Raw genomic sequence first — 19013 nt, forward strand, 5'->3', positions numbered from 1 at the left:
ATAAAAATGTATCTTTTTATACTCACTAGGCACTAAAATTTTGTGTGCGTGGTTTTTTACAACACACACTATATATTGCGAGGGGCGAATTTCAAATCCGCGGCCAGCCATGCAGATCGAGGTTTTCCGTCATAACCTGGAATGGCTCCTTTGAAATGGTTCGGTCCATGTTCTTTCCCAACCTGACCTTGTGTCCCGTCCCCAGTGACCACGGAACGTTAAACCCTAATCTTTCTTCCTTCTAATAACACTCGACAGAACTATTTTCTTTTACAAAATTAACTATTTCCCAACGTTTCCACGACATTTCAAATATTCAACAAATAAAAAAATTGACGAACTCTGTCACTGTAATTTAATTTGTTCACTTCAGAACTAGTTTCGGAAGACGACCTAATCAGAAGCTTTAAATTATCCACAGGACTGGTTCTTTTTTTTTTGTTGTAGATAGGAAATTAAACTACAGTGGCAGAGTCTGCCTTTAACCCAGCTTTCACGTCTCAACGATGTGAAGCTTGACGAGGAATGACACACGGTTCAGAGTCCACTTTAAACTTTGAACTCCTTTTCCCTGTACGATTACTATGGGACGCACAAGTCGCTGAAGTGACGTCCAGTTAATAGATATATAGTCGTGCCATGCCAGTGAGCCACACGAAATAACTGTTGTTTTTGTTATGAGTGGTGATATGAAGTACGGAAAATTTATATCGAAATGACCCAACTGGGAGGGATAGGGCTAAACCCTCCCGATTACTGCTTCGAAATTTTATTGTGCAACAGTTCGCTTCAGGTTGCTACTGAGAATGTTTCAACAGTCAGTACTTCCGTGTGCAGACTAAACAATCAGCAAGTACCACTCTGTACCTAATTCTTAACGACGGTTGGTGCAGCAACGTAAATATATGACCGGGCCAGAAATCGAAATTAAGTCCTCTGACTCGAGCGTTATTAGGCGATGTTCACAATGTCGGCGCCGATTTTTCGGACGTTGCTCACTAGCAGCAGACAGTAAGTCAGTAAATGGTTTACGATTCTTTTCCACGCCTACGACGTGGCAGCAGCTGTGCTCGGCGCGCCTTACGAGTGACAGCAGGGTGAGTACGGCTGGGCCGTGGAAGCGGCGGGGCCCCCTCCTTCGCTCCTCTCCCCACTCCTCGCTATGACGTCATGCGCGGAGGTTGGTCTAAAAATCGCCGGTCTGCCTTGGGCAGCCGCCGGCGCGCAGCTCAGTACGCGCCGCGCCACGGTCGGGGAACGTCAACAATGGCTGTTACGCGGCTTCCATACTGCGTTTCCGTTTAGAAATCCTCTGATCGCGAATTGAGAATGGCGGAATGAAAAGCTGAGGAGACTTGCTGCCTGTCCACACGGGCACTCCACACCCACAGTCTGCTACCCGTACCTTTCCGTTTCGAGGGGATGTTGCCCCATGTAGAACCACACACTGTGAATGTGGCAGTGCAGGTGTAAACAGTGGCATGGAGGTCGTGACGTCACCGAGCAGGCTGCGGGACTTGTGCGGCCGGCGGACCGCCCCGGCCTTGGCTGCCACTGGGTTGTCATGGCAACCGAACCGCAGCGTCACCCGACGGACTGCCCGAATAGCCAGGTAAGGCTTTCTTGTCCCCGACGCCAGTTACTGTGCCCAATTAGATGGTGGTCGCTGCATAACTGGGCAGCTGACTGGGTAATGGGTACCGTATTTTTATCGGTGGCGTCCCACCAGAACAGGCGTTTCTCGTTGTAGAAAATACGAGGTGCTATCGGGAACGTCTCCCACCGGGTTTAGCGTAATTACAGGTTAGCTCTTACAGCAATATACCATTTTGAAACTTTGACCAAATGAGAGTGTAGCGGATCTTCATTTGTAATCTGTAGCCTCTGGAAGAGTATGAAATTGTAAACAAAGTAGTTACTGAGGGGTATATATATATATATATATATATATATATATATATATATATATATATATATATTACTGTTTGTATTACCGATTCGGTCCGCTGTTGCAAAACAAATGTCTTATAAATATGTGAAGTGTATTTACTGGCTAGTGTGTATTGGACCCCCCTCTATAGCACTCCTCGAGATCTAGGTTCACTTGAAAGGTGGTAATCTAGTTTAGTTGGCAAACTCATCGAATGCGAATGCCAAAGGTATTGGTGATACTGTCCTGTAGTGAGCTTAATGTATACATTCGCGGTGTATTTGAACGCACTTTTACATATTTAACGCACTTTCCAGCATATAAATTAACTTAAAGGTAAATTTAGAAATCGTATAATCTATGCTTAAGTCTCTTGAGAGTGTATTGATCCATATTACGCGCATACTTCGTACACAAGCTACGAAATATGCGACGGAGGCTGCTACGTAACATGTACATATTGTATAGTCGTAGAGTCTGAAATTTGAAAGCCTATTGAAATGTTATTTTATTTATCCGTTCATGGAGCCGTGAAATTTTGCTCAGAGGACAACACAAGATACTGTACGGCAATACAGAAAACAGGGTCGTATCACAATAACTTTCAGAAATAGTGAAGCCACTTCGAATATGGCGTAGTGTTATTGCCTAGAGATGTTGCACTGAAGCAGTTGCTATTCCCACATTAGTAAGCCATCATCACGAAGCCATTATAATACAGCAAATTTGTTCCCCAGCTGCCGGCTTTCCTTAGGCTAGGACCAATGAATCTTTTAAATGTTTTGATTTGTCTTCCAAAGTGGTGAAGGTTTTTAATGCCGTATATTAAGATTGCATGTCTGAATTAATCAGTGTGTTCTTTTCATATATTTTTGACCAACCGATTCGTCAAATTATCGATACTGGGAGAGTTGATCGTTGCCGTTCTGGTCAGAAATCTTTAAAGTATTTTGATATCATTTTATTTTATTTTTTAATGCCAACAAGAGTTTTTTCCTGTGCAGTAGTATGGAAACGCTCGTATATGTACTGACTTGACGTCAGTGTTTAGAAGCTCTCGTGTAGGATATGCCGTGTGGCTGATGGGGAGGCAGGGAAATGAGTGTTACGGTAGCTGCGGGACAAAAATTGTGCCCTCTGTTAACACACAGACAGAAATTGACACTTCAAGCTACAAAGATCTGCAGGCAGTTTCAGAAATGTTACCACCTGCAAACCTATCACCGCCTTCCAGTTCACAGGACAATTACTATTGAGCAACACTTGGGCTTAGTCAAGAGGCAGTGTAGCGGTACATGCTGAACTGTTCTGAGTGTTGATTCCTTGTCCGTGCTTCTTCACCGTGTCGAAAAGTTTTTATCTCAAACATTTAGTATTGATTGCAGATGATACCTTCGAGCAGTGGGAGATTATTTACTGCGGTTCCTAAATTCCCGCTGGCGTGTGCCTGTACAGTGGCATTGTATTTGCGGTACTGTTGACACATTTACACAGGGACTAACGAAGTTGTAAAAGGCCCCGTGGGACGAAGTGTTTACCACGATACGCATTCCCACCCTCCGCGACCCCCCTTTCACATAGACATTTTAATCGGAGGATCTGAAACACTATATACCTAAATGTGGCGAGTTGCGCTATCTGAGGGACGCCAGGACTCCAGAATCGATGTGCGGCACAGTCAAGTTCTGTCTTCCGATGAGAGTAGGGGCAGATTTAGTGTCAGGTTGGCGACTTGTTTTAAATAATAATTCAGGAAATCGCGGATGTTTCCGAAGATGAACTCAGGGAAAAAACAGCTAGTCCGGTAATCGTGGTGAATCGGTGAAGTGAAAGTCCGTGCTGCAGGGAAAGGTAGTAAAGGTTTCTGTGAGCTCTATGAAAACGAACTCATCTTCACGCAATTATAAATTGTAATTGAAAGCCTGTTAGTGTGCTTTAGAAAGAGGAAGCTGCCTTTGATAGAAGATTTAAACCACTTGTAATATATATTTCAGTAATTGCAGCATCATGTAAAAGGCTTAAACATCTCGATATTTTGGTTTAAATAGGCTCATGTGGTGTACAGATGTAATATGTTGTTTAAAGAACCAAATATTTGACTATCTGGATGAACATACATTCGCAGTCAGCAAGTTTGTTACGAACAAATATTTCTAACGCTTAGCCGAACTTGTTTAAAAATGTAGCAAATATCGACTTGATATTGCTTTATTCTTGAGTTCGTAGGCGTTTGTTAAACTCTCTTCTAATCCTGTTACTCTCAGCAGACGCATTTTATAAAGCCACAAATTAACTATTTGAATTAAAGGCCTCCGTAACCATACGTGATTATACTTGCACTAAGCTCACTAATCCAAAGATTCAAAATTTATCTCACATCTTCGAAGGCCATTGCACTTGAGAGCTCCTGAGGGAACACTGTACTGTTTTATAAACACGTAATAGATATTTTCGTTTTTGTGTTCCACTTCTCCACAATCTTCTGCAGTGTTCGTCTACGGCACAAATAGTGCACCATTCCACCTTCCGTTTATTATAAATGAAACACACAGGTTCCGACAAACTTCGTAGTGGTGCTTTCATTAGTTCAGTGGCAGTATCGCCTTTGAGTCGGATGTTGCCAGAAAAAAGGTTGACTTGGGCGCCGCTTCAGATTAGAGCCGACTGTAAACGAAAATACTGATGCGGTCATTCGGTCTCCGTCAGCAGTATAAGCGCAGTTTTCTCAAAATACGAATGATCCACTGGCTCAAAGACGTGACGTACGCTTCTTTGTCTGGTCTCTCTCAAATATTATTGTGGTTTTTCCTGTTAGTAGTGCTAATTGAAGATAATATCTGCAATAGTGGCAGCATTTATCACGGAAAGGTCAGTTTGTCGACAGGGAATCAGTACGGGTCTCTACGTCATTTCACTTACATGTTTGATTTTCGTAATCACTAGATTTTCGTTAAAATAATCTTAATTCAAATAAGGTTTACTTACCCATTTCTTTGTTGGAATACGTAGTCTTTGATATTAAGTTTAGTGCACCCGGTATATGAAAAAAGTGCTCTACTAGAGTTGTAGTACTGAAACAGCTGCCGCTTCTAAATTGTACGTGCTATGAGAGAACCTGTTCAAGGAACTTCGTATTCTAACAATTGCTTCTCAGTACATTTATTCCTTAACGAAATTTGTTGCAAGTAATATACCTCTTACTTCCAACTAGTAGCATAGTATCAATACTAATAGGAACAAACCTACGTAAAGAACTATTACCTTGGTCCAAAAAGGGGTCCATCATTCAGGAACAGTCAATAAATTTCCGGCAACCATTAAAAACTTCGTTTCAGATAAAGGATAGTTTAAACAGTTTGAAACTTTTTGATAGGCAACTCCTTCTGCTCTAGAGACGAATATCGTTACTTGCACTGAGAGACCAGTTTAAGTAAAAGTGTCTGTTAGATTTCAGTTTTGACAGCACGTAGTCAAGTCAAGATAACGTATTTTGTATGTGATAATTTTATTAAAAGTGCATAACTATGTTTCATTCTGACAGTGTATTAATTCTGTAAATAGCAGCAGTTCCAGTGTACTGTAGTGTAATCACCTATTATGACAGTCCAATCACGGCTCTGAGTATTATATTCCAATGTTTGTTATACTTATTGACTTGTTCCACATACTTCCGAAAGCAAAAAAAATTAAGTATATACTGAATAGTTAAAACAGATTTTGCGTGACTTCTGCATGTACAACTGTTTCACTGTGCTTTTTTTCATGTACTGTGCTCTGAAAACAGGTAAAGATTTCTAAGATGAGAAAGTGATTGTCAGTGAAAAACTAGTAAAAAAGCACATCTCCATTTCATCTTTGTCGGCTATTACAGGAGAGAGAACGATATACGGCAGCATAGCCAGTAACTAAAACAAAAACTCGAAGCGCTAAATCGAATTTATATTTAACGTGTCTTGCTGATGGCGGTCACACGTAATGTAAATATTATGCACTCTAACAAGTATCCTCGTTAAATGCACCTATGATAAAGTGTAATGAGAAATAACAGATTAAATTACACGTATTGAAATAAATCAGTGAAATCAGCACTCCATAGTACAGAACTTAATTCTCAGTACCTATTTTCAGAACACTGTTCCATGATAGCTAGGGATGTGGCTTTTACACTTGGTCTGGAAATATAACGCTGTGACCAGACAGTGTGTTAAAACAAATGGTCTTCTCAAAGTGTTAAAGCTCAAGAACTAAACGTTGTACCAGTGGATAGCTCAATAGACCATTCTGTTTTTACCGTTCGTGAAAAAGCAGTGCTTTTTTTTAGAGATCATGTCCTGAGAAAATACTTCCACAGTACTGAGAGAGAGAGAGAGAGAGAGAGAGAGAGAGAGAAGAGAGAGAGAGAGAGAGAGAGAGAGAGAGAGAGAGAGAAAGAGAGAGAGAGAGAGAGAGAGAGAGAGAGAGAGAGAGACTCCGCACTTTTAACAATGACTGGCACCGAATCCTAAACCGGCAAATGGGAGATATTCGTATTGTGTAATTACATCGTCAGTGGTAATCAATACTTTCTCAGTACGCCAGATACCTCTTTGTAACCACAAAAACAGAGGGAGGGAGGTGCAGTGGAAATGAATGTTTCCAGAAGTTTCACAATTTGTGGCGTGTTTGCCAGAACGAGACTGCGATTGAGATTTTTGTAAGGTATAGTGGAAGATAGTAAAAGAAATCATAGTTTCACCGTCTGTCATATTTAAATTCAGTTCATCTTTCTTTCCCGAATTTCTACACGCGTCAGTAAGGTAAACACCTCTTAATATGCACAGACAAGCGTACAGGCAATAGGTACATTCAAACAACATCCTGGAATGAAGTAACAAGTTCATAAAGAGATATGGAATTACCAGTGATACTCTGTGTAGACGTAGACATTTCGGTAGTATTATTGTTTTTTCTTTGAAAATATATAATTGATGCTATCTAAGAACTGTTAATCAGATGTAACAACTAATAAGTTGGATTCGCCTTATTTACGTATATTTTTCAGCAAGTTTTTAAAACTTTTCGTACTTAAAGTATTTATAGCCCTGAGTTTTCAGTGCATTTGGAAGATACGTGCCTCGGCATCTGTGTACAGTTCTGGCGAATAATGTAGTGTAAGTCAAAAGACAGTCATAAGTATCTGTGAGGACGAGAGAATTTTTATGTAGCCCTGTTGAAGATGATACGCGTTTGCCTTCCTCAGACCTTGAAACAAGCGGAGCCAACTCGATGTGGGGCAAAACAGTAAACATGTGAACCGAATCACGACACTTCTTGGCAAGTCACATTCAGCGTTGGCAAGAAAATAGAAAATACTACGGTTGTCAAATATTCACCTGATTATAATCGAACACCAAGAAAATTCAGCTAAGCGGAAAAGTTTCGCTACCACCTACCAAGGTAAACAAGAAAAAGTATCGCATGGGTTAGAATCTGTCGTCCACGAAGTTCCTTTCCCTTCGTAGATAATACAGACGCATGTGGAATCCGGAACTTAAGTTGTTCATATAAAAATCAGAGCATTCGACCTGATTTGACGATGTTGTTGGCAACGATATTTTTGTAAATGGTGTCTAAGGAACATATAATCAGGTGGCATAGCATTGGGAGGTGGGCTGTTTCACTTGCATTCCATTCCCTGATATTGTGCTGTCAAGAGCACACTCTCTCCTCTCTCCCTCCCCCATGTAAAGTTTTCAACATAATTGTCTGCAAAAAATCCCACCGAGAATTATTTCTTTTATGTAATTTTTATACTGAGCTTACTCTTGCGTATAGTAAGTTTTATCAGGATAAATATGTCATCAGTTGTAAATAAATTTTGTCTTTACTGGTTTCAACAAATTAGTCATCTGCAGAAGCTTAGTTTGGTAGTCAGTCAATATCTTGTTCATAGGACAATGCTGCGGTATGTTCACAAGTGTACATTGCATGAGATTATTTTTAACACTGTAAATTGGCAAACAGTGTTTAAAATAACATATATGTAAATTTCTGAACGTACCATGGCATTGTCCTTATATGAATAAGATACTGTCTGCTAACCTAAGCTTCAGAAGATGGAAAAATTAATTCCTCGAAATTGGTGAAGGAAATAAAATTTATTTACAACTGATGACTGCAATTTATACTGAAAAAATAGTTGCTGAAAATCACAGGCATCAGTAAAATAAGTATATTAAATTACATTCCATCATAATATAAGCAATAACTTTTGTCTTAAAATTAAAGTTTTGAGACTTCTTTATGTTGCGTGAATTATATAGTCCTGAGATTTCCTATAATGTTCTTAATGATTCCATACTGCCTGAAACTGTTAATTAAAATATACCAACTGTGATCCAAAGTTTAATAAAAATCATTAAATAAGGTGCTTTTAGGTCCAAAGAGTTAGAGAATACCTGACCCCAGAGTGAGCTTCCATATTCTCGCATAGTATTTCCGTGCTTTAAGCAGCTAGGACCAGTGTTTTGGAGAACAGAAGTCTCTTGGTCCGAACCTTCTCACTTATCCTTCCTATGGTTTTGTAAATGTTAGTAACTGTAATGGTTCCTTAAATAACAGAACCTCTCTTCTACCTGTTGACGTTGATTTTCATACTCCATTGAAGTTACACGAAGGGCCCTTTCTCAATGGAAAAAATAAGTGGCCCGGTGAATATCGTTAACGAGCAGAAGTGCCCCTCACAGAAACAGTGATGCAGATTGCCTCAACATGGTTGTGCGTGTACATATCCCACATGCTCTTTCCAGTGTGTCATTACGTGTGAGAGAGGAACAGGCGAATAACGACAAAATGGCGCGTGTTCATTGTATGTTACGGAAAGCACAATTATTGGAAAACATGTGCGTATCTGTTCCCACAACACTTTGACTGCAATTGTTTTGGTAAAACCTCCCAAATTTGCAGCGCGAAACTGTGGCAGAATGACGCGAAACGACCTCTTCAGCGAATGAGAAGCATAATTACCAGAAGAGATTTCAAACTCCCAAAAATGTGGCTCGATTGAAACAAAGCCTGCAACTAAATCCGACGAAATTTCAGTGCCGTTTATCTGTGATGGTGGAAATTAAGATACTGTCCTGTCAAAGCACCAAAGTAGTATCCCTGCAAACTTGTTCTTATGCAGAGGTTAAGGCGTCCAGATGGACTTCCACGTGTTGATAGTGGCTTAAGTGGAGTCAAATCAAGACTTTTGGTTCGTTAAATTTTCATTTCTTCAGCAATTATGCGTCAGAAACACTCCATCAGGGCTTCGAAAAGCCTTTGCATAATCTCAGGCTCGGTGTTACGTTATCCCTGTTCTGTCGAAAAAATCTTTATGTCACAAATATCCAGGACCTGCCGATTGACCTCTGCACCCCTGGAAAGACAGTTAGCTTCTTCTGAACACCGAGCAATGTAACCGAGCGAAGTGGCGCAGTGGTTAGCACACTGGTCTCGCAGTCGGGAGGACGACGGTTCAAACCCACGTCCGCCCTTCCATATTCAGGTTTTCCGTGTTTCCCGAAATCGCTGGAGGCAAAATCCGGGATGGTTCATTTGAATGGGCACGGTCGATTTCCTTCCCCATGCTTCACGCAATCAGAGCTCGTGCTCCGTCTCCAATGACCTCGAGGTGGACGGGACGTTAAACCCAATCTTGCTGTCTTCTTCCGAGCCACACAGCCATTCCAGGAAATGAACACGCCGACCGTTTAGTTGAAGACGCTGCTACAGCAGATTAATTTGACGTCGGGATACTGTGCACCGACTTACGATTAAAACTTCGACGCAATATTTTGAGGCTCTAGGAATTGGAATGGTAGGCTACTACGACGCATAACAAGTTGAGAGCGATTAAAGGGTCTACTAAGGTGTGGCATACATCTAAGCCTCTCTGAAAGATGCCTTTGTGTTGTACCGACTACGGATCGGCCACACGAGGCTTACCCTAGAGTTCCGCTCAGTGCAGCTGCGGTAGCCTGAGGGTTGCACACGTTCGTGTCCAGTGCGATCTGCGACAAACTCCCAGCTTGCGTACCTCCCTACCTCAGATGCTTGCGGATGGTGAGACACTATCAAATTGTTGCATTTCCTGAGAGGGGGAGCGGATTTTAGGCTAAACTGTAACACTCCTCCACTTTGAATGTTAAGGGTGTTCTTAGAGGCCGGCCGTCGTGGCCGAGCGGTTCTCGGCGCTTCTGTCTGAACCGCGCGACCGCTACGGTCTCGGGTATGAATCCTGCCTCGAGCATGGATGTGTGTGATGTCTGCAGGTTCGTTAGGTCTAAGTAGTTCTAAGTTCTAGGGGTCTGAGTACCTCAAATGTTAAGTCCCATATTGCTCAGAGCCATTTGTGTTTGTAGGGGGAGGGGGAGAGACTTCCCCTACGGCGGGTACCCCCTCATGCGGCATCACAGGTTACTTCGTTCCCCTCCCCCCCCCCCCCTCCCCTCATCTAGTCCTGCCTCCAGACCCTCTAGAGCAAGAAGCTGTCCAGGTTGTTTCTATTTTCTTGTTCCTATCGTGTTACGTGTACTGTCACGTCTTTTTTCAAACTCTGACTTGTTCAGTTCGAGCAGCCAAGTCCACACTTTTCGCTTTTTACGTGTTTCTTTCACGTAATGTAGGGATTGATGACCCAGTAGTTTAGTCCTTTTAAATACAGCATCATAATCATCTCAGTGTTAGGTGTACAAAGCCATGTCAGCATCGTAACACAATTCATCAAACTGCTAATACTACCGGTATATTCAGATACTGTTTAATCCATATGTAGATAAACTTGCAGAACTATATGGATATTTCAGCAAGACTGCAACAGTATACGCCGCCCTGGCAGCGCTGTGAAGTGTGCGCGACGTGGCCGATGAGTGGACGATCAGCAGAAGTAATGCAATCTCTCTGCATGGGATTGTTGCATGTTACACACATTATAGGGCCAGGTATACCCACATACGGGGAGAGCTACAGCAGAACATTGAAAGCACTGTTCCTGGTATCCCTCAGGCAAAATTGCTTCGTACAGTTAGAGAACAGAGCAACATCGTCAAGTCCATTCACAGAAATCTTACGTGATGTTCATTAACGAGGATCATTCCATATTTTTCGGGTCAGTTTCTTTGGACAGCCTGTCTGAAGCTTAATTATCGTAGCCTCGGCTGAAATAGCAATGTTAGTAGGTTGCAGATAAAGAAGGTTGCGCTGGATAGATCAGCATGGAGAGCTGTTCAGACCAGTCTTCGGAGTCAAGAAGAAGAAGAAGAAGAAGAAGAAGAAGAAGAAGAAGCAGCGTCAGCATCCCTTCGTGGGTTTAGATATAGAGACCAGAAAAAGTGGAGGCAGTGGTATTGTGCTCTACATGTCTTAGGTGTGTGATTTCCGTGTAAGAAGCTTTACGAAGTGAACATATGACAGAAATCCTGAATTGTGTAGTATGCCGTCTTTCTAAATTTACGTATTTTAGTTACCTCTTTGGTTAACTTAGTTTTAATGCCTCATATGAAGATGACGACCAGTTCTTGATTTCTTTGGAAACTGCTTGTTGTTCCATGATCATGTCTAGTACTATTAGATACACTTACAAATTTCTTGTAATGTTCTCAACAGATAAGATCTCACCCGGCGTTGTACTGATAACTAATTTTTAAAAATATTTCTTCACAATAAACCATACTACTTTTATTTTTATGATTTACTATTTATTTCTGTAGCCCAGAATCACAATTTTAAATGGAGAAAGACGAATAAGTCTAAATTTTAGATCTCTTAAAGACGATATCAAAAAAATTGGAAATAGCACTTCTGGAATGTATGGGTAATTAAATCACAATGAGCTTGACATTTGGAGAAACTTACTGATCATTATTGTCAGAATCTAGTAAAAGAGGTAAGTCAACTATCGTCGTCAAATACATTGCTCGTGTTCTGTATAGTGCACAGCACAACATGTACCTTAAATGAAGGCAGTGTGTTTCCACATACTGTAATATTACTGAACTTCTCATTTTACAGCAGGACTTCACAGACATGCCATCGGGAATTTTCTACGTACTTCCAGTTCAACTACGTTAACCTCTACGATGTACTGCTAAAATATTTGAAAACTCTAAAAAATAGCCTTTGAAGATTTCTAAGCGATGTTAAGTACAAAAAATGGAGCCTTCTTAGCTGAGCTGAATTTCTTCTCTTATGAACGAGAGTTTACTGGTTAGATTCTCGTTAGACGCATATTTTACTTACATTTGTATCACAATTAACCTATTATGCGATCACAATTTTCTAATAAAATATTTTTAACTGTGGTTGTAATCGGATGAAACTTACGGCATTACTAGTAAACTCACATTTTGTGCGAAAATGTGAAGCATATCATAGAAAATAAAATACTTCATTTCTGGAGATGACGAACAATACAAATTTAATATTAAAAACAGTATTATTATTTTCTTCATGGGATTAATTAAAAATAAAAAGGGATGGTGGCAGAAATTACCTGGGGGGAGACACACACAGGCGCATATATATAATAATCGTGCACATAAGTACTAACGAGAAACTCCCAAACGTCCGTACCTCAGTCGTTACCCACTAGCAAAACAGACAACTGTAACTACAGAGGAATATCGCTTCTAGCAGTCACATAGAAAACGTCCCAAGATCATCGAACGACATGTAACGAGGCAGCTAGACAAAGAGTTAGAAGATACTAAACAGGTTTTAGAGCGTCGAGATCGTGTACTGGGCAAATAAAAATTCTCAATACCATCTTCAAATAAAACAAGAAACGAGCCAGACAGTGGGACTTACAAAAGGCGTAAGACTCTGTAAACAACAAGGGGACAGCACCTACTCATCAGATTTTGTTTAAATTTATGGGCACACTGAAATACAAAAGAAAAGACGCACCACGAAGGAATTAGTCCGGCGAATATCGGTAGATGCTATGTCCATGTACAGACAAAGAAATAATTCCAGTTTCAGAACTGGGTCCTGCCTGTAATGTTCCAAGTTTCCTCAGTTGGGAAGGAATCCGGCGACCTTGATTGCCAAGACAGGGTTTGGAAACAACGAAGATACGTAGTAGAAACTCCAGCCGTGTGCAGGCAGGCTGTATCTCGCTTAACTCTAAGTTCAGGATGGTTTCCCACGAAGGGCAACAAAACAAGGCGTAGAATATCGTCGACGAACCACTGTGCTGAATGGCAACCGAAGATATCTTCCTATGAAGAGAGATGGCACCCAGACCACGACTAATGGCTGTGCGCCGAATGGCGGGCAACTGTCAGGTCTGACAAGTCTTCAGTGGTCATCGGGGACCAGTTGGAAGCGGGACTAATCACTGAAGAAAATTCTATTCCAGCCAATGAGATGTAAGGCCGATGACGTGTCTGGAGACGCCCTGGACAGCGGTGGGCAAACTGACTGTCGCCCGCCGTAAGACCGGACAGCCACGAGTGATGGTGTGGGGTGGCATTGCTTTACGTAGCAAGACCCCTTTGTCATCCGCGGCACCTATGATAAAGCCCGCTGGCACACGGTGAAAGTTTCTACTACTTGTCTCGGTGATTGCTAGACACTACCTTGGCCGGCAAGGTCGCCGGATTATCTCCCCAGATGACAGATAAGAACGTTTGGAGCATTATGAGCAGGGCCATCCAATCATCTTGGAATTTTGGCGAACTAACTCACCAGTTGTGCAGAATTTGGCACTATATCCTTGAGAAAGACACTGTCAGAACACTTGCAGAAACAACGAAAAATGCCAAATTTAAACAGACGCAAAATTCCCAAAATTAGCGATCTTTTACCGAAGCTCGAAATTTAGCGCAGACTCCAGTGCGAGATGCTTATAATAGTTTCCACAACGAAACTTTTTTCTCGAAACATGGCAGAACATCCAGAGAGATTCTGGTCGTATGTAAAGTATGCTAGCGACAAGACACAATGCCATCTCTGTGCGATAGTAATGGAGATACTAACAAAGATAATGCTGCCAAAGCAGAGTTACTAAACACAGCCTTCCGAAATCCGTCCACAAAAGACGACGAAGTTAATATTCCAGAACTGGAATCAAGAACAGTTGTCAGCATGAGTAACGTAGAAGTAAATATCCTCGGAGTAGCGAAGCAGTTTAAATCACTTAATAAGTCTCCTGGTCCGGACTGTATGTAAACTAGGTTCCTTTCGTAGTTCGCTGATGCAATAGCTCCATACTTATCAAATACAACCGCTCGCTCGACGAAAGAACCGTATGCAATGACTGGAAAGTTGCACAGGTCACACCAATAATCAAGAAAGGTAGTAGGAGTACTCTACTTAATTACAGCCCCATATCATTAATGTCGATATGCGGCAGCATTTTGGAACATATATTGTGTTCTAAAAATGTGAATTACCTCGAAAAAAGCGGGCTATTGACACAGTAAACAGGAGATTTAGAAAACATCGTCTTTTGAAACACAACTAGCTCTTTACCCGCAAGAAACGTTCAGTGCTATTGACAAGGGTTTGAAATTGATTCCGTATTTCTGGATTTGCAGACGGCTTTTGACCCTGTACCACACAAGCGGCTTGTCGAATTTCGTGCTTATGGAATATCGTCTTAGCTATGTGACTGGATTCGTGATTTCCTGTCACAGATCACAGTTCGCAGTAATTGACGGAAAATCGAGTAAAACAGAAGTGATTTCTGGCGCTCCCCAAGGTAGTTCTATGGGCCCTTTGCTGTTCACTATGTATATAAACGATTTGGGAGACAATGTGAGCATCCGTATTAGGTTGTTTGCAAATGACTGTCGGTTGACTAATAGCCATCAGAAAATCAAAACAAATTGCAAAACAGATTTAGAAAAGATATCTGTATCGTGTGAAAATTGGCAATTGACCCTAAATAACGAAAAGACCGTTAAAGTTCGGTTACCCGATAAATCAGATCTAAAGGCCGTAAGCTCAACTAAATACCTAGGAATTACGAACAACTTAAATTGGAAGAAACACAACAGAAAATGTGGGGGAAGGCTAAACATAGACTGCGTTTTATTGGCAAGACACTTAGAACATGTAACAGACGTACTAAGGAGACTGTCTGTCTGTCTGTCTGTCGGTATGCAGGGCCAGAAATGAAAGTGACGTTAGTGGCAGCTCCAGATGGCAAAGTGTTTAGAAAAAATAGCGCTTTGGCCGGTCGAGCAGAAAGCCATTTGTCTTAGCGCAATTTCCAGGCAGCTGTTGAAGCAGCGGAAAGAGAATGTATGGTAATCAGAGGGTCGTGGTGTTTTATCCTTATGTGGAAAATTTTACGCCTTTACATTACTTATATTGCAAATAAACCGAAATAAGTATATTTTATTTGTTAATACTTTCATAAAAGGGTTGAAAAAGGCAACGGAAAATTTGGAAGTGCAAATACATTTCCGAGAAAGATGTACCTTTAGCGTCCAAGAGGACTTCCCGAGAAGGCGTTGTAATTAATGCGCTCAGAGCTTCGTACTTTGACGGCTGGCACCCGTCGCGACCTGGACGCGAACGATAGGTTCCTGGTGCAGGTAATACTGATCCAGTCGGCCATCTGGGACAACGAATGCGGAGATCTTTACATCGCTAGCTATTGACAGGGTAAGATGAATTATTTCGAGAATACAGGGAGAGTACTGTTTCTCTGTAGAAACTTCAAAGTAGCCACATAACTGTAAAAAATGCTGTGGTTATAACGTGTGCAAAATGCTGCTTCCCCTGTTTTCACAATCACGCCAGGACATGTAAATCATCAATTTTGAAGTAATAAATGTACCTAATTTTATGCACGAAGTTCTCGTGTACGTCTTACAATCCGATTCTGGAAATTTCCAATCCCATATTTTCTTCTGTCTTTCCTTTTTACACCTTTTCCGTAAATATTAAGTAATGTAATTTGTCGAGCATTATTTCGGTTTATTTGCATTGTAAATGTCAAAATTGAAGCTAATTGTGGGTAGGGACTGGACCTCACGACTCTCGGATTGTCAGTCTGTACTCTTTCCCCTGCCTGGAAACTGCGGTAACATACATAGCTCGTGTCTTGCCCGACCCCGAGCAGAAATGCTATTTTTTTTTTTCTAAACACTTGGCTATCAGGAGCTCACTTAAATTTCTGCCCGAGCCCTGCATACACCATAAATTTGGACGAAATGGGTGAGGACGAGTAGGCGCGATCCCCTTGTAAGTCTCAATAGGTTGACGCAGGCCGCCCTGTAAGCCACCAAATATAAACTTAAGTTTGGAGAAATATTCAGTTTCCTGATCAACATAAGGGTGAGGCAAAGAGATGGTATTTCGTGTATATTTATTGTGTACTGAAAACAATTAGGGAATGAACCAGATCTGTCATCTAACACCGGATTAAGGTTCGGGCTCAAATCAATCTAAGGCTCCCTTGCCTGGATGTTGCTGATGAGCTGAATTCACTGGCAAACTATCTGCAAGAGTTTTTTGTGCTACTTAGAGCTCCGAATTTGAGTGAGAACATCCTTCGGGTGAGAACAGCTACTGAAATCGGTCGCCTGTGGCCTCTGGTCTATCGAGCTCGCACCGCTGACCTAGTACGCTGATAAGCGACGAAAATCCGCCGATTTACTTAATTCACATACGGTGGGAGCCGGTCTCCGGAAAGATGCGAGATACTAGATCCGACACATGGGACTCTCAGGTGAGTGGGGCCTGAGATCTGCTAGACTGTTGCCGGCTATGCTGCTCCTCCTGCTGCGTCGGCCACATGTGCCCGAGTGCGCCCCGTCCCAGTACCAGGAGCCGAATCTCGATCCTCTGCATAGCAGTCACATACGGAAGCGGACACGTTAATAACCTACTGATTGCATCTATGGGCGGTTCCCACAGAGATTTGGCTGAGTGACATATCAGTTTTGACAAAGTTAACTGATATTAAAGTGTGACACTGCAATGTTGTTTGATTCGCCTTAGCTCAGGAACAGTTAAGCCTATTAAAGAGCTCTGATAACCAATAATTCCGCCTCACTTTTAATTACTTTGCTGTTATTTCGCATTCAGTATCTCTGGTCTTTCGTGAAATATCACGACCACTATGGATTGTATAAAGTGCTGTAAACATTTTTACAGTTAGCCTGTAAGCCGCTATTTCAAAATTGGAGAGCTCGTCTAGTTTTCAACGGTAAAGTTCTTCGCATCCATAGTGTGGTGTCACCGCCAGACACCACACTTGCTAGGTGGCAGCCTTTAAATCGGCCGCGGTCCGTTAGTATACGTCGGACGCGCGTGTCGCCCCTATCAATGATTGCAGACCGAGCGCTGCCACACGGCAGGTCCAGACTTCCTAGCACTCGCCCCAGTCGTACAGCCGACTTCGCTAGCGATGGTTCACTGACTTCTACGCTCTCATTTGCCGAGACGATAGTTATCATAGCCTTCAGCTACGTTATTTGCTACGACCTAGCAAGGCGCCAGTATCCGTAATATTGATATTGTGAATTATGTACCATAAAGAGCGACGTTCTCCATTAATGGATTACAGTTAAGTATTCCGCCAGCTACGTCCGTTTTTCTCAATTCTAATCCCCTTGTCATGTTCCAGACCTCACGCCAGCCTGCGTGAGCTAAAACGTGTGCATTTCGGCCTCCTTTAGCAATACGGTTTTGGCTCTCCTGTCAACCACAACACATAGCCAACCCTCATAAACGTGGCCGCTCACCCACATTGATACCTTGTCTGACAAGGATTTCTCTTCATTACGCCACACTTAATTGTGACCAAGAATAAAATGTTATTGTTTCACACTTTCGTTGGAAATAAGTGTCCAAGGAATAGAAAAGCAACTGAAATCACCCAACAAAGAAAAGTCCACTGGACCTGACGGGATACCAATTCGATTCTACACAGAGTACGCGAAAGAACTTGGCCCCCCTTTTAGCAGCCGTGAACCGCAAGTCTCTAGAGGAACGGAAGGTTCCAATTGATCGGAAAAGAGCACAGGTAGTCCCAGTCTTCAAGAAGGGTCGTCGAGCAGATGCGCAAAAGTATAGGCCTATATCTCTGACATCGATCTGTTGTAGAATTTTAGAACATGTTTTCTGTTCGCGTATCATGTCATTTCTGGAGACCCAGAATCTACTCTGTAGGAATCAACATTGATTCCGGAAAAAGCGATCGTGAGAGACCCAACTCGCTTCATTCGTTCATGAGACCCAGAAAATATTACATACAGGCATCCCAGGTAGATGCCATTTTTCTTGACTTCCGGAAGGCGTTCGATACAGTTACGCACTGTCGCCTGATAAACAAAGTAAGACCCTACGGAATATCTGACGAGCTGTGTGGCTGGATTGAAGAGTTTTTAGCAAACAGGACACTGTATGTTCTCAATGCAGAGACGTCTACAGACGTTAAAGTAACATCTGGCGTTCCACAGGGGAGTGTTATGGGACTATTGCTTTTCACAATACATATGACCTAGTAGATAGTGTAGGAAGCCCCATCGGCTTTTTGCAGATGATGCTGTAGTATACAGAGAAGTCGCAGCATTAGAAAATTGCAGCGAAATGCAGGCAGATCTGCAGCGAATAGGTACTTGGTGCAGGGAGTGGCAACTGACACTTAACATATACAAATGATATGTATTTGCGAATACATAGAAAGGAGGATCCTTTATTGTATGCCGGCCGCGGTGGTCTCGCAGTTCTAGTCGCGCAGTCCGGGATCGTGCGACTGCTACGGTCGCAGGTTCGAATCCTGCCTCGGGCATGGATGTGTTTGATGTCCTTAGGTTAGTTAGGTTTAAGTATTTATAAGTTCTAGGGGACTGATGACCACAGCAGTTGAGTCCCATAGTGCTCGGAGCCATTTAAACCATTTGAACCCTTTTTGTATGATTATGATAGCGGAACAAACACTGGTAGCAGTTACTTCTGTAAAATATCTGGGAGTGTGCGTACGAAACGATTTGAAGTGGAATGATAATATCAAATTAATTGTTGCTACGGCGGGTGCCCGGTTGAGATTCATTGGGAGAGTCCTTAGAAAATGTAGCCCATCAACAAAGGAGGTGGCTTACAA

At 42.1% G+C, this 19013-nt stretch overlaps 1 protein-coding gene across 2 annotated transcripts in view; it reads left to right on the plus strand.

Moving 5' to 3' along the window:
* The first annotated feature begins 1212 nt into the window (after positions 1 to 1212).
* The window catches only part of LOC126297394 (uncharacterized), a 532788-nt gene continuing 514987 nt past the window's right edge, over positions 1213 to 19013 (plus strand). Inside the window, exon 1 of one of the 2 annotated variants that reach the window (XM_049988137.1) lies at positions 1213 to 1612. In XM_049988137.1, coding sequence (XP_049844094.1) covers positions 1482 to 1612 — 131 coding nt within the window. In that variant the 5' untranslated portion in view covers positions 1213 to 1481. The remainder of the gene's footprint in view (positions 1613 to 19013) is intronic. The other variant, XM_049988136.1, reaches the window with a different exon arrangement.

This window comes from Schistocerca gregaria, chromosome X (genome assembly GCF_023897955.1).
Source record: "Schistocerca gregaria isolate iqSchGreg1 chromosome X, iqSchGreg1.2, whole genome shotgun sequence".
In the NCBI taxonomy this organism is placed as follows: domain Eukaryota; kingdom Metazoa; phylum Arthropoda; class Insecta; order Orthoptera; family Acrididae; genus Schistocerca; species Schistocerca gregaria.